The 27,598-nt window shown below is 51.7% G+C and overlaps 1 protein-coding gene and 1 non-coding gene across 5 annotated transcripts in view; one reads left to right on the forward strand and one right to left on the reverse strand.

Annotated features, from left to right (window-relative positions):
* Nucleotides 1-613: 613 nt before the first annotated feature.
* KIF3C (kinesin family member 3C) overlaps nucleotides 614-27,598 on the forward strand; it is a 38,902-nt gene continuing 11,917 nt past the window's right edge. For 2 of the 4 annotated variants that reach the window (XM_003984423.6, XR_002155119.3), the window contains exons 1-5: nucleotides 643-2,957; nucleotides 22,512-22,613; nucleotides 23,258-23,380; nucleotides 24,521-24,639; nucleotides 25,133-25,249. In XM_003984423.6, coding sequence (XP_003984472.2) covers nucleotides 1,395-2,957; nucleotides 22,512-22,613; nucleotides 23,258-23,380; nucleotides 24,521-24,639; nucleotides 25,133-25,249 — 2,024 coding nt within the window. In that variant the 5' untranslated portion in view covers nucleotides 643-1,394. The other 2 variants (XM_045054837.1, XR_006595881.1) reach the window with 2 other exon arrangements.
* TRNAR-CCU lies at nucleotides 17,254-17,327 on the reverse strand. Its single transcript has one exon. It is a non-coding gene; the product is annotated as a tRNA-Arg (tRNA).

The following is a 27,598-nucleotide window of genomic DNA, read 5'->3' on the forward strand; positions in this document are numbered from 1 at the left end:
CTGTTTGAAGGAATGGATGTCTGGAACACAGTGTACCTGGAGGTGAGGCTCGGAAGGTAGACCTGCATCAGAAGATGGTGGGGCTTGTAGACAATATGGAAGGCTAGTGGAAGAGGCGAGAAGGGGACCTGGGCGCATGTGCAGAGAACACGTGAGGAGAGAATCGGCTGCAAGGTGGTTCCAGGTGACAAGAGGAAGGCCAGAAGTAAATCAGGCTAGGGTAAAGGAACGACAGAGTCAGGAAACGTTTAGGAGTCAAGGTGCCTGGCACCACTCTGAAGGGGAGGGGTGATCTATACGCGTCTGCAGGCAGAAAGGCAGGAGCAGTGGAATGATGGAGGATGGTACCTGTGGAGGGAACAAGTGTGGGTGGTGGATACCCCCCGCCCCGTCCCCGCCAGGTAGGCTGCAACCTCAGCAGTCACTCCGTGGGTTGCAAGCCAGAGAGGGAGGGGCCTCCCGGACGCCAGAAGGCATCAGCAACCTGCCAGAACCCCGTTAACAAAGGCAGGACTACAATTCCCAGCATGCTCGGGCCCAGTGGGGTGACGGCGGGCGGTGCCTGCGCCGCACCCGCCTGGTGGGCGCGGGACCTGGGTCGGCACCCGAGCCTGTCATTCCGGAGGGGTCCGCGGGGGTGCGGGCGGGCGATGCACCCCTGTCCCCCGCGCTCCGGCCGCGCCGGGCTCGCGCCTCCCGCCCCGCGGCCCCGCCCCTTGCCCCACCCCAGCCGGGCGGCTTAGCTGGGGCCGCAGCGCGGCGGCAACATCACTCTCGCCGCGGCTGCTCCGCCCCATCCCCTTCTGTTTTTCTCTCTCATTCTCCGGTGGCAGCGGCGGGGAAGGTGGAGGCAGGGGCAGCGGCAGCCGCGCTGGCTGCAATGAATGATCCCCCAGCGCGGGGGGAGGACCCCAGGTGAGCCTCTGCCCTCGGGAGGGCCGGGACCCCCGGCCGCCCAGGACCAGCAGCCCCCGCCATGGATCCCTAGAAGAGGAGGAGGAGGAGGAGAAGACAGCTTCGCCGCCCACCCCCATCCCATTTTCCTCTTCCTTTATCTCATTGTTGCCGTAGCTGTTTACGGCAGCGCTCCCTCTGCCCCAGCATGGGGCGGGTTCCGGGCACTGCCATTCGGCCGGTGCGGCTCCCGCGGCTGCCCGGGGATTCTGCCTAATTCTCCCTGCCCGGCCGGTGCAGCGAGGACCGGAGAGCGGTGGAGGCCCGGACTGCAGCAGCGGCGGGGCCACCTCCCAGCATCCCCACCCTAGGAGGCTGCATGCGGATTGAAGAGCGGCGCCTGGGGGCTGGGCCGGCCCCGCTGATCCGGACCTAGAGAGGACAGCAGGACCGCCCAGGCTGCGGAGGGGCCCTGGGGGCAGGAAGGACAGAGCAGCAAGATGGCCAGTAAAACCAAGGCCAGCGAGGCCCTAAAGGTGGTGGCCCGGTGCCGCCCCCTCAGCCGGAAGGAGGAGGCTGCTGGTCACGAGCAGATCCTGACCATGGACGTGAAACTGGGCCAGGTGACCCTGCGGAACCCCCGCGCTGCCCCAGGGGAGCTGCCCAAGTCCTTCACCTTTGATGCCGTGTACGATGCCAGCTCCAAGCAGGCGGACTTGTATGATGAAACCGTGAGGCCCCTGGTAGACTCGGTGCTTCAGGGTTTCAATGGCACGGTGTTTGCCTACGGCCAGACGGGCACTGGCAAGACCTACACCATGCAGGGGACCTGGGTGGAGCCCGAGCTGCGCGGGGTCATCCCCAATGCCTTTGAGCATATCTTCACCCACATCTCTCGCTCCCAGAACCAGCAGTACCTGGTCCGGGCCTCCTACCTGGAGATCTACCAGGAGGAGATTCGAGACCTGCTCTCCAAGGAGCCTGGCAAGAGGCTAGAACTGAAGGAGAACCCGGAGACCGGCGTCTACATCAAGGACCTCTCCTCCTTCGTCACCAAGAATGTCAAGGAGATTGAGCACGTGATGAACCTGGGGAACCAGACCCGGGCAGTGGGCAGCACTCACATGAACGAGGTCAGCTCCCGCTCCCATGCCATCTTCGTCATCACGGTGGAGTGCAGCGAGCGCGGCTCAGATGGTCAGGACCACATCCGTGTGGGCAAGCTCAACCTGGTGGACCTGGCTGGCAGTGAGAGGCAGAACAAGGCAGGCCCCAACACAGCCGGAGGGACGGTCACGCAGTCCACGGGGAGTGGCGGTGGCGGTGGCGGTGGCGGTGGTGGTGGTGGTGGTGGTGGTGGTGGTGGTGGAGAGAGGCCTAAGGAAGCCTCCAAAATCAACCTCTCACTGTCTGCCCTGGGCAACGTGATCGCCGCTCTGGCGGGGAACAGGAGCACTCACATCCCTTACCGGGACTCCAAGCTGACCCGGCTGCTCCAGGACTCTCTGGGGGGGAACGCCAAGACCATCATGGTGGCCACCCTGGGGCCAGCTTCTCACAGCTACGACGAGAGCCTCTCCACCCTGCGCTTTGCCAACAGGGCCAAGAACATCAAGAACAAGCCCCGGGTGAACGAGGACCCCAAGGACACTCTGCTGCGGGAATTTCAGGAGGAGATCGCCCGCCTGAAGGCCCAGCTGGAGAAGAAGGGGATGCTGGGAAAGCGGCTCCGGAGGAAGAGCAGCCGCAGGAAGAAGGCTGTGTCAGCCCCAGCCGGGTACCCTGAGGGGCCAGTGATAGAGGCCTGGGTGGCTGAAGAGGAGGATGGCAACAACAACAACCACCGCCCGCCCCAGCCTACCCTGGAGTCAGCCTTGGATAAGAACATGGAGAATTACCTGCAGGAACAGAAGGAGCGTCTGGAGGAAGAGAAGGCGGCCATCCAGGATGACCGCAGCCTCGTGAGCGAGGAGAAGCAGAAGCTGCTGGAGGAGAAGGAGAAGATGCTGGAAGACCTAAGGCGGGAGCAGCAGGCCACAGAGCTGCTCGCGGCCAAGTACAAGGTAAGGGCCCCAGAGAGCAGGGGTACTCCAGAGGTCCCCAGAGGGATCTGGGTGACAGGCTTTTCTTTGAGGGTCTGTGCCCTGGCCTGAGTGAAGCAAGGTGTCCTCCCTCAGCGCCACACACTGCCCTCTTGCCAGATGCTCCCCTGGAGCAGCCAGGCAAATTCCTGTGATTCCCGGCTGCCAGGCAGAACCTTCCAGGAGCGCCTAGGAGGACAGACAAACTCACACGCATACACACACGAAGCAAAGCAGGCAGGTGATCTTTCAAGCCAGTGAACCTGAGCTGGTCTCACCTACTGCCTGTCCATCTCTGCTGGTGCCGTCTGTGTCAGTCGGGTCCATGGGACGACCAGGTCAGCCTCGTTTGGGTGTGGATTGTCTTGCACAGCCTCCTCCCCTGGGACCTCCTCCCTCTGCAGCACCTTCACACCTCACACCATTTTAACCATATCTGACATTCGGACAGCACTTCCCGGTTGACCAAATGCCCCACAAACGCGATCTCCTTTGAGCCTTACAGGAGCCATCCAGGGTCCTGGTTCTTAAATCCCCACCGTACAGGCAAGGAACTAAGTAAGTCTCAGAGAGGTGACATGACCAAGGTTCCATCCTACAAAATGGCAGAGCTGAGCTGGAATGCCTGGACCTCGGGCTCTCTCGGTACTTGGATGGCAAGGTAGGGCTAGGGATGGATCCAGCTTCCCATGAAAGCAGTCCACGGGAGCCATGCAGTGCAGAGCCTGGTCCTTGGTAGCATCAGGAGGGAGATTCAGGGATCACAGAGAGGGGACGGGAGAGCACTGGGCTCTACCCTGGAGCCCTGGAGTCTAGGCCTAGCTATTCTATAGCTCATTAAGTGACCTTGTATAAGTTGCTTCCTCCTTTTCTCAAACCTCAGTTTCCCTTTTTGTAAAACCGAGGTGGTCTCGGCGATCTCTGAACCTCTTCCAACCTGAGAAGCAAACTGGCCCCCACACCCAGGCCTCGTCCTGGTCCCAGTAAGAGCTAGTTCCCCATTGCCCTGAGAGCTATCTGGGCCTTCCTGAGCCGTTCCCTTCCCGATGGGGGCCTCCAGGCCCTAGGTGGGGCTAAGCTACAGAGGTCCCTGCCCGGCCAGCCACAGACCTGTTAAATTTCACTGCTGCTGATGCCACAACTCAATGGTCCAGGTATTTCCGGGTCCCTGGATTCCTCAGCACTAGGGGTTGGAGGAAGGACACAGGGAACCATGCGCTTGCTGGTTCACTTGCTGGAGAGAAAAAAACATTGCTATTTTTTATGCCCTCTCAAGAGTGTGGGCTGGGGATCAGGGAACCCAGCCCGCGGAAGGAGAGCGGCAGCTGCTGCAAGACGGGCAGATGAGCTGTATGCCATTGTCTGTGTTTATGGGAATGTGTTGCTGCACCCGCGGCTCTGGCCTTGCATATTTAATATTTAATTCACCTCCGTGAGCTCAGCAAGGGTTCTGCTGAGGTGCTTCCTCAAAGAACGGATCAGGGGCCCGGCACCTTTGGGGCCATCCTGGGAGAAGCAAGATGTTAACGGCAGAATAGTTACACTCAGCTCTCCCTAGGAGGAGGGGAGTCCAGGCAGTCTGGTGCTTTCCACTGGGAAAGCTTACATGGGCAGGAGTCTGTCATTGGTTTCATTACCAAGAGTGCCCCCTTACCCCTTACTTTCCCTTCTCCATCCTCATGTCCCTTAAGGCTGGGAGGCCGTGGAGGCTGAGACGGTGCAGAAGCACACTTCAGCCCTGACGAAATGGGTAGAGGGGTTGGAGTGAAGGATCCAGTGGATTCTTCCCACTGGGAACAATGGGATCTCCCATTGTTGGCAACTGACTGGCTCCCTCAGTAAGATTCTTGGACCTCAGGCAGTGTGGGCACAGATAATAGGATGGTCAGGAGGTCAGGGCAGCCAGCGCCAGAATTCTTGCTCTAAAGGCATGGTCCACAGAACCCTCCTTCTTAATGCTGGCAGGGGCTTTGGGAAACTGAGGCCTGGACTTGCCCAGGGCCACACAGGTAAGTTAAGGAAATCCTAGACTCTTTATGCTTGATCTGACCTCTCCATGACAGCAGCATCCTGATGTTACCTGTGCTACTTGATAATCAGAAAAATTCATTTTTCTGTAACTCTTTGACATCTTCACCTCAGGCAACCCCAAGAGATGGGAACTACTTGTTCCCATTTGACAGTTAGGAAAACCAAGGCTGGGGAAGTTGAGTGACTCTCTCTGTGCCCTCAGCTGATAAGCAGTGGAGCCAGGACTGGGACCCAGGTCTCCTAATGCCCCCAGACCTGTGCTCCTCTCAAGTCATCACGGTCCCTCCCTGTTTGCTCACTGTGTGATTCAGGGCAAAGGCCTTCGCCTCTCTAGGCCTTAGGTTTCCGTTCGCCTAATGAGAAGTCCCGCATATCTGACACATCTCCCTGGGGACTGGGAGAAACGGTCATTATGTGCCAGGCTTTCAGACATTAGTGGAGGGGGAGGGGTGGCTGGGAAATTCCAGGAGGGGCATGAGTCCATGTCCTGTGACTTCTTATCACACCCAGCCCAGGACAAACAGCAACAAGCAACTCAAAGTGGAGCCTGGACGGAGGACCCCAAGCTCCTCGTACCTCTAAGGCGCTGGCTGGTTCAATGTTGGATGTTTCTGGGGTGGAGGAAACAATTTGAGGACTCTTGAGGGATCACCAGGGCAAAGAGGGGAGGAGCGAGGTAGAGATAATCCCGGGCCTGCCTATTCCACGGGCTTGTGCCAAAGATTAAATGAGATCATTAGTGGGTGGGCATTTGAAATACGTTGAAAGAGCCAAATAAATGGAGGGGCATTAGCAGCCACAGGGTGGCTTCTGTCTACCAAGCAGGGGTCCAGTGATCTCCGGGATTGACATCTTTGTTGTTAGCTTGACTCTTTCCTTGCCAGGCCGACCCCCTCGGCCTTGCCATAACCCTGCAGCTCCAGAAGCAGAGCCGGGCAAGAAAGACGTGGGAGAACTCAGAAGGCTGGGAGCTCGGGTCCCTCCTGGAAATTAACTGAGCTTCTGCTCCCCATCAGCCACACTCTCCTCTGGTTCCCACTTCTGAGTTATGGCATCAACTCCCCTTCTCGCCTCCCCCCATTCCCTTCTTCCCGCTCACACCACCCTCTGGGGGCAACTAAGCGGTAGCTGATGCGACCTAGTGCCCTCGTTCACTCTCTGACTCATCTTACAGTCTGTCTCGCCCGCTTTCTCTTCCACCTCCAGGCTCCCTGCTTCCTTTGTTCTGTCCTCACTGTGTACAAACACAGTGCCTGTCTCCTTGGAGTCTCCTTTCATCTCTCCTTCTGTGTTCACCGTGGGCCTCAGGGGGTGTTAGGTGTGCAAATGTGTGCTTGCTTGTGATTGTGATTGTGACCAGCGCCTGCTTTCTCACGAATCATTAGCAACCCTTATGTAGTACCTCCAGGGGGCTTGATGGCTTCCAGGGCCTATGGGGAAGGGGGCGCAGGGCAAGTCACAGACCCACAACTGAGGCTGTGGCTCTGCCGACATGTGTCTGGGCACAGTGCACGGACTGCGGTGAGCACTGGTGAAAGCATATGGATTGGTTGGGAGAAGGCCCACTTTATTCACATTTAATTGTGCAAGGCGTTTTTTTTTTTTTAATTATTTTTTTAATGTTTATTTCTGAGACAGAGACAGAGCATGAGTGGGGGAGGGGAGAGAGAGAGAGGGAGACACAGGGTCAGAAGCAGGCTCCAGGCTCTGAGCTGTCAGCACAGAGCTCGGCGCGGGGCTCGAACTCACAAACCGTGAGATCATGACCTGCGCCAAAGTTGGTCACTCAACCAACTGAGCCACCCAGGCGCGCCCCGCAAGACGTTTTTTAAATGACTACTTTAATTTCGCACTGAGTTGTTTGAGGGATCGGACCAGGTAATCTCTAAAACTTTGATCCTGGATACTTAAGAGAGAAAACAGAAGTGTGTCTCAGGGAGGTCAGGGCTGCAGATGACACAAAATGAGGGTTCCAGTTAAAGAGAGGAGGGGAAGAGGCATCCTGTAGGTCCCCACGTAACTAGGTCTGGAGGGAGAAGAGCAGGCAGGTCTTGGCCAGAGCCCAGCTCTGTCTGTGGTGGGTGTAGAAAAGAGACCCTGCAGCGGCCGCTCCCAAAGCCAAAGGGATGAGGTCATTGCAGAGAATACAAACTGCATTGAATTTTTATTGTCCACTTTGTAGGTCCCTCTTCTTCCCCCCCCACCCCCCCAACTCAGAAGCACTGGGATTAACCACGAGAAGCTATGCAGAAAGGGAGTTTCAAGCTCCAGAAATAGCAGTGATCACAGTAATAATGCCGTTTACTTAACACTTGCTATGTGCCAAGCACGATACTACATACTGTATTATAAATTATGCAACTTAATCCACACAAGCACCTTCCAAGAAAGGTGGTGTCACTCTTCCCATTTTATAGCTGTTAAACCGAGGCCCATGGAGGTTAAGTAACTTGCCCAAGGCCTCATATTTTGCATGTGGCAAATCCAGTCGAGCCCGGGTTGGTTTAGCACAAAATTTGATCCTCTTTTATGCTTAAAGAATTAGGAAGATCAGCAACCTGGTTGCTAGGAAGGTGGTGGAAAATGGCAGGAGGTTGTGTGGCTGCATTGAACTTGAGGTGACAAAATCCAATGGGCAGCTAGAGATGGATGGATGGAGTTTAAGAGGAGGCACAAGACCAGAGATGGAGATTGGGGGCCCGTCTTTAGAAGAGATCTTAAATGGGACCCTCCCCCTCTGTTCTTGACACTCCCTCCCTCTGTGTAAATGACTCCCAGACTGGGGTCTCCCGTCCTGGTCTCTCTGCTGACCTTGTTCTGTAGCGTGCTGTATTCAGAACAGGTGCATCAGACACAGACCTGAGTTTAGTGACTTACTAGCTCTGAGACCTCAGTTACCTCATCTATAAAGTGAAACAATAACAGTACCACTACGTCAGTGCTATTGGGAGGATTAAATGAGATAATCAGCGTTAAAGCACTTTGCACAGTTCCTGGCATGGAAGTGTTCGGTAAATAACAACTGTTATTACTGCCTCATGGACAGTGTCTCCTGGCTTCACCTTCCTGATAAGTCAGACACACCACGTTTTAGTCTGGCATTCAGGGCCTGCCAGTGGCTGGCTGCCATATATCTCCTCAATCTTGCCCACCCAAGCCAGCTACTCCAGTGGGAGAACCTCACAGCCAGCTGGCCTACCCCCATCTTTTGAACCTAATAGGCACCTCACTTTCTGACGATTGCACCGTTTTTTGTTTTTTTTTTTTTAATGTTTATTTATTTTTAAGTCAGAGAGAGCCAGTATGCGCAGGGGAGGGGCAGAGAGAGAGGAGACCCAGAACCCACAGCAGGCTCCAGGCTCTGAGCTGTCAGCACAGAGCCCGATGTGGGGCTCGAACTCACAAACCGTGTGATCGTGACCTGAGCCGAAGTCGGATGCTTAACTGACTGAGCCACCAGGCGCCCTGATTGTCCTGTTTTTATATCCTAGATTGTCCTGGTAGCCAGAGGATGGGAATTACAGGAGCAGATTAAAGTCAATATGAAAAACCTCCTAACACTTAGAAATGGGCTGCTTCTAGAGGTAGTGGGCTCCAATCCCTGGGAGGGCTCAAGGAGAAACTGAAAGTCAGAGGCGCTCAAAAGGGATTTATGTATCAGCAAAGCCATTGAACTCGATGGTCTTTAAAGTCCCCTCCTCCTCCTAAATGTCCTTAATTGTTGGAAATACTATTTTTTAGAGCAAAATATAAAATACTCAGTTCATCTTTTTGAAAATTCAGATTAGGGGTGTCTGACTGGCTCAGTCAGAAGAGCATACAATTCTTGATCATGAGTTTGAACCCCATGTTGGGGGTAGAGGTGACTTAAATAAATAAAACTTTATATATTATTATTACTATTTTTTCTAAGTAGGCTCCATGCCCAGCTTGGAGCCCAATATGGAGCCCAACGTGGAGCTTGAACTCACAACCCTGAGATCAAGACCTGAGCTGAGATCAAGAGTCAGATGCTTAACTGACTGAGCCATCCAGGTGCCCCAATAAATAAAACCTAAAAAAGAAAAAATTAAGACCAGAGGGTTTAAGTTTTAATGTATGCATTCAATCAATAATAAAAAATAATTTTCAGTTCTCTATCGTGGCCAGTTAGAAAAAGACGATGAAATGAAGAAAAGAGAGAAGAGAACGGGGAGAAAGACAGGAAAGAAATAGAAGGGGACGGTGAAGAGGGGAAAGAGAAGTGGGGTCATAAAGGCAGGGAGAAAGAAGGAGAAAGTGGGTAAAGGGGCGAACAGCAGGACTTCCAGGGAGAAGGAGCCCCAGGAGGAGGAAAAGTGCTGTGGAGGGGGGAGTTAAATACCCACTATCGTTCCGCTCTCTGGTCTTCACGTTGGTCTCTGAATAGGGCTGTTACCAGTCTCTGGAGAGACTCCCCAGTAATCTGGGAAGTGTCTACTTCCCCAAAGCTGGTCTGGTGCCTTCCACGTCCCCCAGGACACCAGTCCCATGCCAGACACTCGGATTTACAGGGCTGGGTCATCAGGGACTACACAACACACCCCCATCTCAGCTAAGTCCTCCACCATCCTTGAGAGAAGCCTCCTGATACAAAGTGATGGGTGCCCCGAGCTGCGTCTGACATCTAGGTCAGAGTCCATGGCCTCTTGGCATTGATGGGATCCGTGTCTTCTCTTCCTTCCCATCCCTGGCAGCAGTGTGATCATTTAACAGAACTACCATGAGCTGGGGCGTTTTATAATGTAAAGATTTGCCTGGCAAGAAGCATTTAAGACTCATACATTTCCATCAGATGTTTTGGGCTTCGAGTTACGTCGAGGCTCAGCAGGCCTTTTGGTCCAGTGTTGGGTTTCTCCCTGTGTGTGTTGACTGGAGGACTGTATTATTGCCCTTAGTCATTTCCAGCCCCCAGATAGCACGAGATTGGATCAAGTGGCTATGATAATGTTCTCATTGTGCTCTGAGGACTAGAGGCAAGGCCTGGAATGCAGCTAGAGAAGGGCACCCTTCTCCTGCCATGCCCTGCCAGCCTGTTGCACCTGGCCAGTCTAGGGCGCTTCTGGAGCCTTCTTGGCCTGAGAGCTGTTGAACCAGGTAGCCTGAGGAGATAAGAAAATGGTCCCTCTTCCCACAAAGCTAGCCATTCTGCCATGCAGCTGTGCAAGGCAGATCCCTGTTCCCAGAGTTCAGAGGGCACCTGTTCTTGTGGTTTGGTATATCTAGAATTTGTGATATGCTGAGAAATTCCTGGGCATTAACTCCTGGTCATATTAGAGTTATTTCTCAGTCGTCTCCCTTTCCTGCCAGATGTACTTAACAGAGGAGTACCAGGTCCTGAGCTGATCTGTTTCTATAGCACTAGGTGATGGACCTGCAGGCTTTCTCCTTTCTTGAGGTGAGCCAGCAGAATAATAATGACAACAATAGTAATGATGATGATAGCTACCATTTCTTTAGTGCAGGTTTCGTACAGCCAAACACGCTGCCTGTGTTCTTTATGTGCATTGTTTTTCTTTCATCCTCACATCAGCCCCATGAAGTAGTACTATTTTAATCTCGACGTGACCAGTGAGGCTACCGAGACTCCTTAAGGAACAACCCAGGGTCACGTGCCTAGGAAGCGTTAGGGCCAGAACAGGAGCCTCTGTCTTGCCTGTCTCCAGAGCCCACGATCTTTACCTCCACACTGTAACACCAACTCAGATACGAAAGATTCATGCCAGATCCCGGGCTAATAGGCCCCAGTGGGAGCTCTTATCTGGAGAGATGCTTAACTCAACCCATCTCTGGCCTTCCGTATGATGCAAACCCCCAGCCCCTAACTCACCTGGCTCCGTTCATTCATATCATCAACAAATCTTTTTGAGTACCCATGACCAGGAGCATGTATCAGTAGGTATAGTTGAGTAAGTCTTTAAATTATTTAAATTTCTGGAAGGAATGATGAGAATGCACTAATAGTGGTTATTTCTAAGAATTTTAATGGGGAGGGAGGCTTTCATTTTTCAATTTATACTTTTTTTACCTTTATCTTTTTATTTTTACTGCAAGCATATAGTACTTTGTTAAATAAAAACTAATCTAAAAATTTTAAGGGAGGAAAAATATATAAAAGAAATGTGTTAACACCTGGTTGGAAGATTGGCTTAAAAACGATGAATGATTGGGGCGCCTGGGTGGCTCAGTCGGTTAAGCGTCCGACTTCGGCTCAGGTCACGAGCTCACTGTTCGTGAGTTCAAGCCCCGCGTCGGGCTCTGTGCTGACAGCTCAGAGCCTGGAGCCTGTTTCAGATTCTGTGTCTCCCTCTCTCTCTCTGGCCCTCCCCCGTTCATGCTCTGTCTCTCTCTGTCTCAAAAATAAATAAGCGTTAAAAGAAATTATTAAAAAAAAAAATGAATAATTGAGGGAGATCCAGGGTTGATAATCATTCTCAGTGATATTCAGTTATTGGTAATCCTGTGACCGTGGACAAGTCACTTCCCCTCCCAGGGACTGTAAGACATGATCAGTAGATGATTCCTTGCTTTCTATACTATTTGCTGATTCACCTCAGAAGCAGCAGGTCAGGAGCCCAGGGTTAGAGGTCAGCCTGAATGATGGGCAGTGGGGACTGGAGAGGAATGACCAAGCATTGCCTGGGGGCTGGAGGCTGTATGACCCCAGTGACCCACCTAAGCCCTTGGCCCTGTGCCCAGGCTGTCAAATGCTGAGTCTGCCCTTTATGCCTCCTTAGGTCTCATCCAGTTCTGACATTATAGCGTTCTGTTGTTCACTTGCATCCCTGGTGCTGGAGAGACACCCTCTAGAACACTACATCTAAACAAGGGAAGTAGGGGAGAAGGAGGAAGGTAGGGATCAGATGTGAGGTGTTTGTCGTTTTCTGACTGAAGTGAACGGGCTGGTTTTTTTCTTCCCGCTTTTCTCCGAGGGGCATCCATCCCCTGTCCAATACAAAGCTGGGAGCGGAGTCCAGCTCAGTTCACTCCCCAGCCAATATGCTTCCGGATCGCTAATTTTGTTCTTCTTGATGGGAGAATTCCTAGCATTTGAGAGACCAATCCTTTCTGTTGTGTTTTGAGCCATCCAAGGAGACTCAAGGCAGGAAACAGACTGAGTCTCCTGATTTCTGTCCCCCGGGGCAGAAAATCACTGCAAATAGCACGGTTCTTCCCTTTACTGTTGTCTCTTTGGGTTCTTTTTCTTTTTTCTTTTTTTCTTTTTTTTTTTTTTTCTCTTACTGCTATCTTCTCAAGATCCGTAACGAAGGAGCCACAGAAGGAGAAATAGGCCTGTGACAGTAGGCGTGGTGGTAACAAGAGATTTGAGCAAGGACTGTTCCACTGATTGTTTTGTGTTGCTCTTTGTGATGAGTAGACACTGACTGACAAGTAACTGCTGACATTTGATTGTACTTTATCACTTACCAAGTACTTTCACATCTGTTACCCAACTCACCGTTCTTACCCAAAGCCTGCAAGGTTGGTGGTATTCTCTTCTGTTTTACAGATAAGGAAACTGAAGTCCAGGGTCTGATGCCCTAGATTTCATAGCAAATAGATTGTAATAGATTACATAGCAAATGTACCAGCATTCAGGCTCCCTGACATACCCAGTGCTGTTTATATCATTCCTCTGTGGAACTTGGGAGGTGGCCTTTCCCATGAACATTCCAGGGGTTAGCCTCTCTCCGGGATGCTAGTGACACTGACAGCCTCCCCCCAGGCATGTGGTTAAGACTCTAACCCACTCATCTCAGAGGCCCCCAGAAGATGCCTCAGGCAAAAGCATCTTCAGAGATCTGCCTGTTTCGGCTCAGAGAGAAAGAAATGGCGCCCTGAGCTTTCCTGATGGTTCCCGAATTGGCAAAGGTACAAATACCAAATGCCGCTTCTCTCCTAGGCTCCTTCCTTCCTGAACCCAGGAGAAAGCTGTGGAACGGGGAAAAGGACGCCAGTGGAGTTAGGAAGCTGCTGTTCAAATATCACCTCTGCCATTTACTGGCTCCATGACCTTGAGCGAGTCTGTTTACCAGTCTGAATCTCAGTTTCCTTTTATGTCAAATGGCAATCATTCTTGTTATCTCAAATGGGATGATTAATCTTAAAAGGACCTAGCCTGGCCACAGGCACATGGCAAGTTGCATCTGTGATTCCTGTCGCCCTCAGAATGTCATAGATTAGCTGGCGCTGGCAGGGCAGAGCCTGTCTGGCTTCTGTGAAATCATACCTGATCGTATCTTCTCAGAAGAGTGGCTCTCTGGGCCTGGCTGTCTCCTGTCTTTCCAGATCGGCGCTTAATGAGTACTGAGGCCTCCTTCCTCTTCCTTCTGGTCTTGCACTGGACCCTGCACAGGAAGGGGTGAACCTCTGAATATCCCAAGCTGGGCCTGAAGGCTGACATGGTCCCTGTGATGAAATGGGCTGTCAGTTGTCACAGCAGCCACCTCTAATGCCTGGAATCAAGACCCTGGTCAAATTGGGAAATTATCTGGAAAGAACATAGTCAATGTAGGAGCAGATTACACTTCTTTATTTTATTTATTTTTTAATGTTCATTTCTGAGACAGAGAGAGACAGAGCATGAGTGGGGGAGGGGCAGAGAGCGAGGTTAGACACAGAATCCGAAGCGGGCTCCAGGCTCTGAGCTGTCAGCACAGAGCCCGACAACTGGGCTTAAACTCACAAACCGTGAGATCATGACCTGAGCCGAAGTCGGTCGCTCAACCAACTGAGCCACCCAGGCACCCCCAGATTACACTTAAAATTTCCTGGATTATGAGACTCCAGGCTTAGACTACTCCATCTCTGTTGACACATCTTAGTGTCCCATCTGTAAAGCAAAGGGGGTGGGGTCCATGATTTGCTGAGGCTGCCTTACTTATGCCATGATTTGTATCAGTCTCTCAAGAGTCAGACCATGGCCCTGGAGCGCCAGCCGTGCCTCTTCCACCCCCACAGCCTCTGCTGGCCTTTTAGTTACACTGGACTTATTTAGAACCAGTAGGACCAAACCCAGTCCTGTCCACAGGCCCCACCCACCTGTCTTTTGCCTTGAGAGATCACAAAGGCAGCATTAACTAGGGCAGCTAAGAGCTCCAGGGAACTGTTCCTGGGGACTAGGAACCCTATATTCCCAGCCCCTCTGTTTAGTAAATCCCAGCCTGAAGTGGGCCTACGGATTTGAGGCATCCCTGTCCCTCCCTGTCCTCCATAGGTGATAGTAAGGACAGAGATCTGAAGAAAAGGAGGAGATGGCAACTGGTATCCTCAGAAAAATGGGGGGGGGGGGACATAAAAGTAAAAGCAACAAAAAAATCCCACCCATGTTTCCAAGCAAAGAATTGAAGTCATGCATGACATATTTCAGAGCGTGGGGGCGAAGCAGACAGCATGGGTTGAGAATGGGGAGAAGGTGGGGGCTGAGACCTTGCACCTGCCCACAGATGTTGTGCCAGGACCAGCCCCCCCCCCCCCCCCCTTCTAGCATAAGACAGGCTCTGTCAGCCAGGCTTGGCTGACAGCGTGGGCTGGACAAGTGGGCAAGACTTGGTGAGTCACCAGAAAGGCAAATTCAGTTGTCATTCAGACCACGTCTGTGCTGGGTTTCGGCGGGGCTGGCGGAGAAGCACAGGGGCTGTGGACAAATGGGAGTGGGGTGATAACAGACAGTCAGACATCATCCAGAATTCTCTTCATAGAGCCCAGGGCCCAGCCAGAAGGAGAGATCCTGAAGCAGAGTTCTAGATCCAAGGAGGAGATCTAACATGAAGGCCAATTAGCAAGAACTGACAAAGAAATCAGTCCTGAGAGTCCTATTGTACGGGTAGGGGAGGCTCCGAACCTGGGGGCCCTGGTGGTCTTGGCTGGAACAGCAGATTCCAGGCCTGATTGGCAGCTCAAAGTCGGCCTGACTGTCTAAATGGGTATCTTGAATCCATTTGGATACTGTCAGGCAGAATTTTTTTTTTAATGGGTATTCATTTTTGAGAGAGAGAGGGAGAGAGAGGGAGGTGCAGAGAGAGGGGGGGACAGAGGATCTGAAGCGGGCTCTGCTCTGACAGAGAGTCCTATGTGGGGCTTGAAGTCACAAACTGCGAGATCATGACCTGAGCCAAAGTCGGACACTTAACCAGCCGAGCCACCCAGGCACCCCTGTCAGGCCGAATTTTGAATGAAGAGAGCAAAGGACTAGGTGTGGGTAGCTGGAGAAAGTGGAGGCTGAACAGAGAATTGTTTTGAATCAGAGGTCTGTCTCCTTACTTAAAGATCACCAAGAAGAAAAAAATAACTTGAAAAAAGCGTAAAAGGATATGTTGTGAAAGGAGAGCTCAGCCCTCCACAAGTCCACCTGAAAGGTACAGAGAATATAAAATAAATGGGAAGCCTCAATTTTATATCTACTATTAGAGCAATTAAAAAAAAATTTTTTTTTAACGTTTATTTATTTTTGAGACAGAGAGAGACAGAGCATGAACGGGGAAGGGGCAGAGAGAGAGGGAGACACAGAATCTGAAGCAGGCTCCAGGCTCTGAGCCATCAGCCCAGAGCCCGACGCGGGGCTCAAACTCATGGACCGTGAGATCGTGACCTGAGCTGAAGTCGGAAGCTTAACCGACTGAGCCACCCAGGCGCCCCTAGAGCAGTTTTTTTTAATGATAATACTTCGTGCCTATGACATTGTAATAAAAGCTCCATTATTTGTTGCTGGCAGTAGTTTAAGTGGTATAAACTTGTTAGAATTTGGCAGTATGTTCTAAGATAGATGAAATGTTTATAATCCTTTGTCCACTCCTGAAATTTCCTTCTAAGAAAGTCATCTAAAAAAAAACAAAAAATGATATGTACAAGGATGTTTGTCATAAACATTGTACACAACCCAAATATCTTTTTTTTTAAATTTTTTTAAATGTTTATTTTTATTTTTGAGACAGAGAGAGACAGAGCATGAACGGGGGAGGGTCAGAGAGAGGGAGACACAGAATCTGAAACAGGCTCCAGGCTCTGAGCTGTCAGCACAGAGCCCGACGCGGGGCTCGAACTCACGGACCGTGAGATCATGACCCGAGCGGAAATCGGACGCTTAACCGACTGAGCCACCCAGGCGCCCCAACACAACCAAAATATCTTCTAATGCATGTTAATGAAATATATTTAAATTAGCTGCTGTATTATGCAATCATCAAGTTTGTAGTCATAAACCTTAGTGAAGTAACAGGAAATTCTGGAGAGATTTGATTAAATGGAAATAGCAGGACATGAGTGTATATTTATACCTTGCCTGTTGATGTGAAAAAATGATGTGTGCATATGGAAAAATCTGGAAAAACAGGGAAAATAAAAGAAGCTGAGTATGTGAGGAATATGTCTTTTCCTAATTTTGTTTTATTTCTGTCGTTATTCTGATATTAGTGCTTTTTTTTCCTGAAGGGAGAGAAAGACAATAAAAGGTTAAATATGTGTGCTCAGGAGGGCACCTGGGGGAGTAGAGCAACTCTTGATCTCGGGGTCCTGCGTTCAAGCCCCACACTGGGCATAGAGCTTACTTTTTTTTTTTTTAAAAAAAAAGTGTCTTTAGAATCCCTTAATAAACTATTAGATATTTAATACAGTCCTCCTGAGATAACCAATTCCATAAATTTACCACCTTTTATGAACAGTAGAACTTCCCTTTATTTGTCAAAAAAACCCAAAGTATAAGCTCTTCCTCTATGTACCAGGACTGATTGGAAAAGCCTGGATCTTTCCTTTTCACACCTATTTTAATTTAATTTTATCTTTTAAAGGGAACATTTTTTTTTAATGTTTATTCATTTGAGAGAGAGAGAGAGAGAGAGTATGAGCAGGGGAGGGGCAGAGAGAGAGGGAGACAGAATCCAAAGCAGTCTCTGTCACACTGTCAGCACAGGGCTCCCTCCACCTGATGAACCACGAGATCACGACCTGAGCCAAGGTCAGATGCTTAACTGACTGAGCCACCCAGGCGCCCCTATTTTATTATTCTTTTTTAATGTTCATCATTTTAAGAGAACGTGTGCCTGAGGGGGAGAGGGGCAGAAAGAAAGATAGAGAATCCCAAGCAGGCTCTGCACGTAGCACAGAGCCTGATGCAGGGCTCGATCTCATGACCAAGAGATCATAACCTGAGCCAAAATCATGAGTCAGACACTTAACTGACTGAGCCATTAAGGGGCCCCATATTTTATTTAATTTTTTTAAGCAAGCTCTATGCCCCAGCCTGGGGCTCGAACTCACGACCCTGAGATCAGGAGTCGCATGCTCTACCGACTGAGCCAGCCAGGCACCCCCACACCTATTTTGATCGTATAGTTTCCAGGTCTATCCTCGTAACCTTTCTTTGTCTTTGCAGACTAAAGAGTCCTAATTTTTAATAGCCCTTGGATGGTTTTAGCTCCCTTCTCTAGATCACTCTCTCCGTGTCCCCAGAGACGCAGTGAGGGAACTACACACAGTGCTCCAGATAGAGCTGCGTCACCATTTTATATTAGGGTAGAATGATTTTTGTTTTGTTTCCAAAAAAGCCTTCATGATGGTGCCTGGCCAGATGCTAGTGGCTTTTTTAGCTGTGGAAGCATATTAAGCCAATGTCTTCTGGGAACAATAGAGAATTACTCCCCCCTCCCCCACTTTTTTTTTTTTTTTTAACTCATAACTGATTGCTCACAGCTATCATTTAATGAGTAGAGCTAGGATGACTTCTTCCCAGAATGTAAAACTGTAATTGAAGCTCATCTGACATTTTTTTTGTCAGCTCACACGGCCTAGAAATTCTCTTGGACGTTACCACTTACGAAGCTCTGGGGGCATCTGTGGAGCTGGGTATCTGGCCAGTGCTCTCTTTCTTGTGTGATTTCTAGTGGAGATCAGTCCTGTCTTTTAACATCTGAACAGTTTTCCATCCAGAGAGATGCCTGTTTCTGTTTCCTTTTCCTAATCCACCCCCCTATTACGAGAACATACTTCCCTTCTCTGTCTCCTTCCCCCCCCCCCCCCACCGACCCCAGCCCCCCTGTCTAACTTAACCCAGGCAGGGGTATTTTAACCTCTAACGTTCTGGCCACTGGCTTCCCCATGTACCGGAATAACCATGGGGATGAGTCAGACACGATTTTCTCCTGATAGAAACGTGTTGCTCTTCTCTTAGCAGGTTCTGCTTCCTAAAACATTGAACAGAATGTCTGGAGTAGAAAGAGCATGGGCTTTGGAGCCAGGCCGACCTGGGCCTGGATTTTCCATTTAAATTTAATGGCCGTGATGTGACTGACGGTGGATGGATAACTTAACCTGTCGGAGCTTTCGTAAGGAAAATGATGGTGCTAACAGCATGCCCCTTAAAGCATGTCACACGGGCCACCTGGGGATCTCCTTACAAAACAGATTCTGATTCACTAGGTCTGTGTAGGGCCTGAGATCCTGCATTTGTAACAAGTCCCCCGGTAATATTGATTCTGGGGGGCACCTCAAAAAGCAGTGATTCTGGGGCGCCTGGGTGACTCAGTCAGCTAAGTGTCTGACTCTTGATTCTGGCTCGGGTCATGATTTCACGGTTCCTGAGTTCAAGCCCTGCATCTGGCTCTGCACTGACAGTGTGGAGCCCACTTGGGATTCTCTCTCTCTCCATCTCTCTCTGTCTCTCCCCTGCTTGTGCTCTCTCTCTCTCAGGATAAATTTAGGGGCCCCTGGGTGGCTCAGTCGGTTAAGCGTCCGACTTCGGCTCAGGTAATGATCTCGCATTTCATGGGTTCTAGTCCCGCATCGGGCTCTGTGCTGACAGCTCAGAGCCTGGAGCCTGCTTCCGATTCTGTGTCTCCCTCTCTCTCTCTCTGCCCCTCCCCCACTTGTGCTCTGCCTCTTTCTCTCAAAGATAAATAAACATTAAAAAAAATAAAAATTAATTAATTAAAAAAAAAAAAGCAGTGATTCTTAAATATGAACCTTGAAAAAACACCAATGCCCAGACCTCATCACTGGCTCTCCTGCCCCTTTCCAATTTGATTGACAGTGGGGTGTAGCCTGGGCCTAATAAAACCTCCCCAGGTGACTCTAATAGACATCAAAGTTTAAGACCCAATTCTTAAAGGTTTAGTAGGAGAAGTAAATATGGAACAGCTGACCAGCAAAGAAAATAATGGTTTTCTTCCTCCTGGTTCCCTGTCCTGTTCTCTCTCAACCCGGGTCCCCGTCCTTAACTCCATCAGGAAAACCGGGGCATCAGCAGTTGCCCCGCGCCTTCCTTACCGGACTCTTCCATGGAGCACCTGGCTTGCGAGTTCTCACGGCCGGTCATGAGCCGAAGGGCCCAAGATTATAATGCGATGTGGCCCCGCAGTGGGAATTTGAAAGGCTCCCCAGTGACTCTAATATAGCAACCAAGTTTGAGAAGTCGTCTTTATGAGGTGGCAAAGAGTGAAGAACACTAGAGTCACGTAGAGTACCACGGGAAGTGCGAGGACTCAGGGCTGGAGTGTTCCAGAACGGGAAGCCAGGCCAGACACCAAGTCCCCCAACACCTCATTACCCAGTATTTGGAGGGATCAATTATCCATGGCCCCAGCAGGAGGGGGTTTCCTCCGCATATGACAGAACTGCTGCCTTGTCTCCTTCCTGCCTCTTCACACCCGTCCCATCCCTCCTGCCAGGCTTCCCAGATTCTCAGACCCCACTGCTCTGCCCTTTCACCCTGCACCAGTGAGTGTGGGCCAGTCAGTTGAAGTAGGAGAAGTTGCCAGAAAGGGCCGGTTCTATTCTGGATGAGCGGGCCCAGGAAAAGGACCTAGAACCCCCCCTCTGGGACCACCTCAGGGATTCCTTTCAGTTCAGCACACATTTATTGAGCACTTACTATGTGCCGAGCACCAAGACACGATTCCTACCCTGAAGGAGCTCACAGGGGAGACAGGATATCAGCAGTAATGGTCCATTCTGGGAAAATGGTAGGGACGTGTCCTAGTTAGGCCCAAAGGAAGAAATGTGCAGATTTGAGGGAATCAGAGAAAACATCCCAAGGTGCTCAAGGTGGGTCTTGCAGGATAAGGAGCGATTTTCCAGGTGGACGTGGAGTGGGAAGAGGAGCCCGGTGTCGTGGAAAGTCACGGCACATTCCAGGAGCTGGAATTCTTCCTTTTTTTTTTTTTTTAAATCAAAAATAAATTTATTCTTTTTTTTTTCAGGAATAAATTTAGTGATTCATCGCTTACATATAACACCCAGTGCTCATCCTAACCGGTGTCCTCCTCGATGCCCCTCACCCCTTCGGCCCTTCCCCCCACCCAACATGCCGCCGGCAGCCCTCAGTTTGTTCTCTGTATTTAAGAGCCTCTTGTGGTTTGTCCCCCTCTCTGTTTTTATATTATTTTTGCTTCCCTTCCCTTATGGTCATCGGTTTTGTATCTTAAATGCCACATCTGAGTGAAATCATATGATATTTGTCTTTCTTTGACTTAGTTCCCTGCAGGAGCTGAGATTCTTTGGGTGGAACTGGAGCACAGGGCACACCTGGGGAGTAGGCAGCCAGGGAGGCTGGGGGGCTGGGCCAGCCCGCGGGGCAGGGAGCTGCTGCCGACCTTGGGTTTTATCCTGCGAGGAATGGAGGCCTGGTAAATACTTCACAGCAGAGGAGGGGCAGGCTCAGACTTGTGTTTTTGGTGACTGCCCCTGGGTGTCATGCGGGAGATGGATGGAAGGGGAAACTGAGGCAGCAGGGAGCCCATGGCAACAACCCAGGTGAGTCAAGGAGACCGCAGTGAAGTCAGCAGGTGTCGGTCGTGAGGATGAAAAGGTGGGAATGGCGCGAGCCCTAACAAGGCAGACTTGAAGGGGTCTGATGACTGGCCTGGTGTAGGGGAGGTGGGGGGTTGTACGCAGGGCAGGGCCTGGGGTGAGGAAGCTAAGGTGCCTGGGGCACAAGTTTTAAGGAGTCACTCACTGAAAGGATAGCCGCCTTGGGTGAGAAGGAAGAATCTAGGCTGAGTTTGTACCTGTGGTGGGGGGCTGGGGGGCTGGGTGGTGAGATAGTAACTCACAGCAAGGCCTGGAGGGGAGGGGCAGTAGCCCAGCAGGTGGCGGTGGTGTGGCCGTGAGGACAGGCAGCTATCCGGGGCCCCTTGCTCTGCGGCAGCCCTGCCCTTGGCTTCGGAGGCTGTGTGGGGCCGCTCTGACTGGCCCGGTTTTGCTCAGCGCCCAGTGGCATCCTCACACAGCTCAACCTCTGACCCCCAAAAGCAACCCTTAACCCCTGTCCCGCTTTGTCCACGGTGATGGGGCTCTCACAGGTGGCAAAGGGTCTTCCTTTCTCCCACATTGTGACAGCACCGTCTGCTTTGAGAGCCCTCAAGCAGGTCAGCCGGTTCCACTGGGAAAATTTCCAGTGGGGAGGCAGCCAATATCTTCTGGTGGCTCAAGGTGATTTCAACCTTCCGGGAAGCCTGGGATGAAATCAGAGGACAGCTGGAGTGCCCTGGGGCGGCACCCTCTGACTAGCAAGAATGAAAGTGCATTTTATGTAGTCACAGGTTACCCAGTTTATACAAATCCATGACCAGTTAAGCTTCAGAGTCAACCAGCACCCCTGGCAGGCGTGTGCCTAGCACCGGGCTGGGGGCTTTCACCCAGCACAGGGGCTCACGGACTGAGGGTGGCGGGTTCAAATCTTCCCTCTTTGTTAACTAGCTGCATGGCCTCAGGCTGGTTACTCTCCGTTTCTTCATTTGTTCAGCGGGGAAAGCAATAGCACCTTTCTCTTAGGGTGAGGATGGAGATCAGAGATGGTGTTTGTTAGGGGCTTAGTTCAGCCCCTCGCACATAGTACCCAGCAAATATCTGTCGGCCTCCCTGGAACAGAGCAGTTCCCGTGTTACGGATGTGAGAGCCAAAGGGGGTAACTTGGCCAGGGCCTTGCATTTAGTGGGCAGAACCCGAGTCTTTCTGGAGCTCTCCAGGGCTCATGCCGCTTCTGGAACCTCATATTGCCCCTTAGTGCTGCAAGGTCTTCCTTTGCTTTTGCTTTCCGTGTCAGCTGAAGATTACACCTGTGTTGAGAGCCCTCTTCTGAGTCGGGAGCCAGTTAGCTCAAGAGCTGGGCTGCCTGTTGACTGGAGCCTCTGCTCCCCACTCTTGAACACCGGCTCCAGCCGAAAGCCAGGATGAGGATGCCTTCTGCACGCCCCTCCTAGGCATGGTGAACCAACCTTCCATCTGTATCCAAAGCAAACAGATCAGGTGTCTATATTCCCCGAGGGATGCCCTCTCTTTGCCTCACCTGACAGTCTTCTTGACAATGGGAGCCTTGGGCTGGAGCCCAGGAGGCTGGAGGGGAAACTTTGTTCTCAGTGAGGACCACAGGCCCTGTCTGGGATACATCTTTTGTCCACCCCCGGAAGGACCGCGGAGCAGGGAAGCCAAACCTCTCAAGCTGGTGATGCCGTGGCCATTTGAAAAGCCCCTCACCTAATCCCTCTGTGTCCCCAGGCCATGGAGAGCAAGCTGCTCATCGGGGGCAGGAACATCATGGATCACACCAATGAGCAGCAGAAGATGTTGGAGCTGAAGAGGCAGGAGATTGCGGAGCAGGTAGGGCTGGGGGCTTCAGGTCTCGTGGGGGTGCATGGCCTTGAGGTCTTGTCCGGAGGGCATGGGGCAGTGAGCCATCATGGACTCAAGATCCCTGGAATACAGTGCTAAGAACCTAAGACCCGATGCCCTGGATCCCATGGGTCCACCAGCCCAGGAGCCTGCCTGTGTCCGGGGCACTGCCCGCCGACGGCTGAGAGGAAGTGGCAGTTCTCCATGACATCAGCCTCTACGGGGCATCTGGTGTTAATTCCTGCCACAAGGGCGAACGTTCTTTTCCATCTGTATGACCGCATCTGAAGTCTTCAAGAACCACAATTTGTTGGTCCTTCCGGTCATCGGTGACACCGCAAGGGGAGAGGGTGAGGAAGCTGGGAAGCCAGTATGATGGGAATCTATAGCTGCTGGACACCCCTAGAATGTGCCAGCTATATGAGCCAAGAAGAAGGTTCAAAGAGGCTCCACTGAGGTTGGGGTAGAAGCAGGGGCCACGGGCCATGGGACACTGTCTTCTCCCCCCTGGCATCTGTGGTCACCATGCAGCCAGACCCCATGCGAGGCAGGATGCACCTGTCCCCTGAACTCCCTTGGCCCTCCCCGGTACACGCTGCCCCACTGAGCCCCTGTTCCCTGCCTTGGCCTAGAAACGCCGTGAACGGGAAATGCAGCAGGAGATGATGCTCCGAGATGAAGAGACCATGGAGCTCCGGGGCACCTACACGTCCCTGCAGCAGGAGGTGGAGGTCAAAACCAAGAAGCTCAAGAAGGTGAGATGCCACAGGCGAAGGGGTCAAAGTGTGTGAGGGCCCGGCAGCCTCTCCCCAAGACGGTCACCCTCCCGAGGGGTATGTGTCATAGGGCCCCTTCCCCACTTGGCTTGAACTGCTGAAGCCCCGAGTTACTTTGCCGGGGCTGCTGGGGTGAGGGGTGGGGAAGGCAGGGGTCTGGGGCTGGAATGGAACAGAGCCTTTGCTCCTGGGCCAGGCGGGGCCTGAGAGGCTCGGAAGGCCTTCACTTCCAGTCTCCAGTTGCCATCCTCACGGCGGTGGGTAACTTTCCCCTGTACAGTGTCATCAGTGAGTCACAATTTGGGTAGCCAGGCCTGGGACAGGGCCCGGAGTGTCGAGGAGACCTGAGGAGACACAGCCTGGGGGAGCTCAGGAAGGGAGCCAGAGGCGCCTGTGGACAGCGGAAGGGCTGAGACTGTCTGCTCTCCAGGACTCTGCCAAGTCCTTGGCCAGGGAAGGGCATGTATAGGGACAGCAAACTCCGGCCCGGATTCTGGGAAGAGCCTGGAGAACCCTGAGGGTTGTCGACGTGGCTGCCCCAGTGCCGGCCAGGCTGCCCAGCCACAGTGGCAGTTTCCAGGGACATACCTGCCTCTTGGTGGGTTAGGAGTGGGACAGCAGGCTCTGTGCTGCCCTCCACACCCCCCATTCGTGAGAGCCCCTGGAGAGGCAGGAGTGGGATGGGTCACCTTGCAAACTGGCTTAGGCCCCCTTCCCCTCCCTGGACCCTGCACCAGCTGTTGTGTACTTGGGTCCCGATTCTGACTCTTCTCTTAACTAGTTGTGTCGCCTTGAGCGTCTCTGTGCCTGAGTTACCTCTTCTATAAAAAAGAGGGTGTTGGATTAAAAGGTCTCGCGGGTCCCTTTCAGTTTGAACATTCCACAATGCTGCCAGCAGCTGAGAGGGAGCAGGTAACGGGCCCTAGTGTTGGGAGGGACAGGACGGCCCTTTGAATAACTTGCCCTGATTTGTGACGGGGCAAGAGGGAGATTCAGACTCGGACCTCACCCCGAACTCAGCTGGTAGACCCTGAGCCTGCGTCGGTGGGGCCCAGGCTGGGTCACAGGGGCCTCGCTGCCACACTGCACAGCCTCTGAGCTGCGCCTGTCTCCACGCAGCTCTACGCCAAGCTGCAGGCGGTGAAGGCAGAGATCCAGGACCAGCATGATGAATACATCCGCGTGCGGCAGGACCTGGAGGAGGCGCAGAACGAGCAGACCCGGGAGCTCAAGCTCAAGTAGGGCCCCCTCCCCTTCCCGGTCCTGGTCCTCACGGCCGTGCCTCACTCCCTGGCCTCTCCCTGATGGGCTTAATTCCTTCCTGAAGGCCTCATTCCAGCCGTCTGCTCACCCAGGAGTCCACGTCCCTTAGGAAGAGAATGTGTCGAGGGATGGGGACGAGGTCTAAGTTCTAGAGTTGCTTATCAACCTCCTCTCCTTGTTTCCTTCTCTTTCCTCTGCTCTGCCTGTATACGATCAGTCCCCCAAAGTGCATGCTGGGTGCTGGCCACGGGTCACCCCTCAGGCCCTGAGCTTACAGTCCTTGCATTGGAAGCAGTGATTTCAAGCTCTGTGACTTCTGTAGGGACCCTCTTCCTCCAATTCTCTGCTTTCTCCTCTGTTCCCTCTGCCTCTTTGCTTCTTGCTTCTAATCCTTCAACCTTCACATGCGCTGTGTGGTCTCTTACCACCCCCCCCAGTTCCCCATCTCTACCTCATTCCTGCTCCCAGGTACCTAATCATCGAGAACTTCATCCCCCCTGAGGAGAAGAACAAGATCATGAATCGGCTTTTCCTGGACTGCGAGGAGGAGCAGTGGAAGTTCCAGCCGCTCGTGCCAGCTGGAGTGTGAGTCTCTCTCCCCCTGGTCTGGGCCTAGGCACTTGCCGGCCCACCCCAGGTTGGGGGTGGCCAGGAGCCTGCGGGAGACAGAGGCTTCTGTGCCTTTGGAGAAGGGTGGGGAAAGTTCCGCTGGAGTATGGATTTCTCGAGACCTAACACAGAGGTCTTCACGAAGGAAGGGTGTTTTGCCAAAAACGAAGTGTTTTCCTCGGGTGCCCCATGAGGGACCTACGGAGAGGAAGAGCGTCTCAGCCTTTTGGCACTCCCAGTGAATGATAACATTCTGTCAGTTTGGTGAATGTTCGTTTTTTCGGGTGCCAAAAACAGCGACGATAGTTAATATTTGCCTTACTGTATTTTAGACTCTCCAGACAGAAGGTAAATCCGACACAGAGCTCACAGTCCAGTCTGTATTTTCTGAATACAGAGAAGTAATCAGATCAGGAAATGATAGAGGCGTGATCCAATCTTTATAGTTTCACTCAGCTCAGCGTGGTGATTCAGCATTTCCACCTGTTTCCTTGTAGCCCAGCTCTTAGGTACAGTTTGCGTCCCCTGGCTGTGTGTGTGTGTGGCTCCCTCTGCTGGTGGCTGTGAAGATGATCTTCAAACCCGGCAGAGGGACTGCCTCACTCACCTGGACCACTGTCCCTTGATTGAAAATCTGTAGACAGTGGTGTTTAGGAGGCTGAATACCAAAGCACTTCCCTGGAGGTTCTTTGCTGTCTTTATCTCAGGAATATTAATGCCAAGATAGGGCAGCATTCTCCCCAAAGCTCAGTGGGAAGCTAGCCATAGAGGTCTGTGGCTTCTCACTGGGGCATCTGATGCCCACTTAATCTGTCTACTTTCTAAAAGGCCGATCCTACCCAGGCTGACACTGTGCAACTTTGTAAGAGGCAAGTTCATGAGTAGAGGTCTTTTTTTTTTTTTTACTACTTTTTTTTTTTTAAGGTTTATTTACTTATTTTGAGAGAGAGAGAGAGAGAGAGAAGGAGGAGGAGCAGAGAGAGAGGGAGAGAGAGAATCCCCAGCAGGCCCCACACTGTCAGCTTAGAGCCTGACACGGAGCCTGAACTCTTGAACCATGAGATCGTGACCTAAGCCGAAGCTGTTGCTTAACTGACTGAGCCACCCAGGCACCCCTTATGGGTAGAAGACGTTTCAGTGGTGTCACTTTGGACTCAAAATGCACCTTTCCACTCTAGGTAGGGACCCATAGTAGTACATCATCTAGCACAGAGGTTCTCACCTGTGATTTGGGTTCCAGAGAGTCTGATTTATTTTTCAACGTTTATTTTATTTTTGGGACAGAGAGAGACAGAGCATGAATGGGGGAGGGGCAGAGAGAGAGGGAGACACAGAATCGGAAACAGGCTCCAGGCTCAGAGCCATCAGCCCAGAGCCTGACGCGGGGCTTGAACTCACGGACCGCGAGATCGTGACCTGGCTGAAGTCGGACGTTTAACCGACTGCGCCACCCAGGCGCCCCCCAGAGAGTCTGATTTAAAAGGTCTTGGGTGACAGATAGATAGATAGATAGTCAGTCTGTCTTGGGTGGATCCCAAGGACTTAAAATTTTTTTCGAAGCTTCCAGGTGATTCTGCAAGGAAGCCCCACTTGAAAGCCACGACTCCAGTGCCCTCTGCTGGAGGCAGATGCTGGTGAGGCTTCTGGTCTGTAGGGTGACTGATTTTGTGCTTGGACAGGTTCCTGATTGAAAGTTTGCAGGTGGGGGAATTTCTTTACATTAAATAGAGATGGGATGAGAGGCTCTGAGAAGTCATGTGTTTATTACCTTTTTATTTTGAAAAATAAGCATTGCAAGAACGGTGCAAAGAATTTCCTTAATATCTTTCATCAAAATTACCAAATGTTAATATTTTGCCACCTCTTGCTTTATTCCCCATCCCCTAACCATTTGAGATTAAGTTGCAGACATCTTGACCCCTTAGCTGTATTCTCTAAGAATGAGCACATTCTTACATAACCACAATACAGTGATCAAATCCAGGAAATCTTATACTGGCAACAATACTATTATGTAGGCAATATTCAGTCTTAGCCACTTATCCCAATAGTGTCCTTGAGGGCAATTTTCTGCCTCCCTACCTGAGCTGGGACATGGCATTTAAAGGCAGTGCCTCGTTGGTCTCCTTTAATCTCGACCTGAGAAAGGATCTTGATTGGAGTTTTGTAGTTTCATGCTTCAGAGGAGTTTATTCATTTCTCAGAATAGTTTGTATACACTGAAAAATCATTCATAGATTTTTTTTTTTAATTAAAAAAGCTATCTTAAGGGGCACCTGGGTGGCTTAGTTGGTTAAGCCTTCAGCTCTTGACTTCAGCTCAGGT

The sequence above is a fragment of the Felis catus genome, chromosome A3 (genome assembly GCF_018350175.1).
Source record: "Felis catus isolate Fca126 chromosome A3, F.catus_Fca126_mat1.0, whole genome shotgun sequence".
Classification (NCBI taxonomy): domain Eukaryota; kingdom Metazoa; phylum Chordata; class Mammalia; order Carnivora; family Felidae; genus Felis; species Felis catus.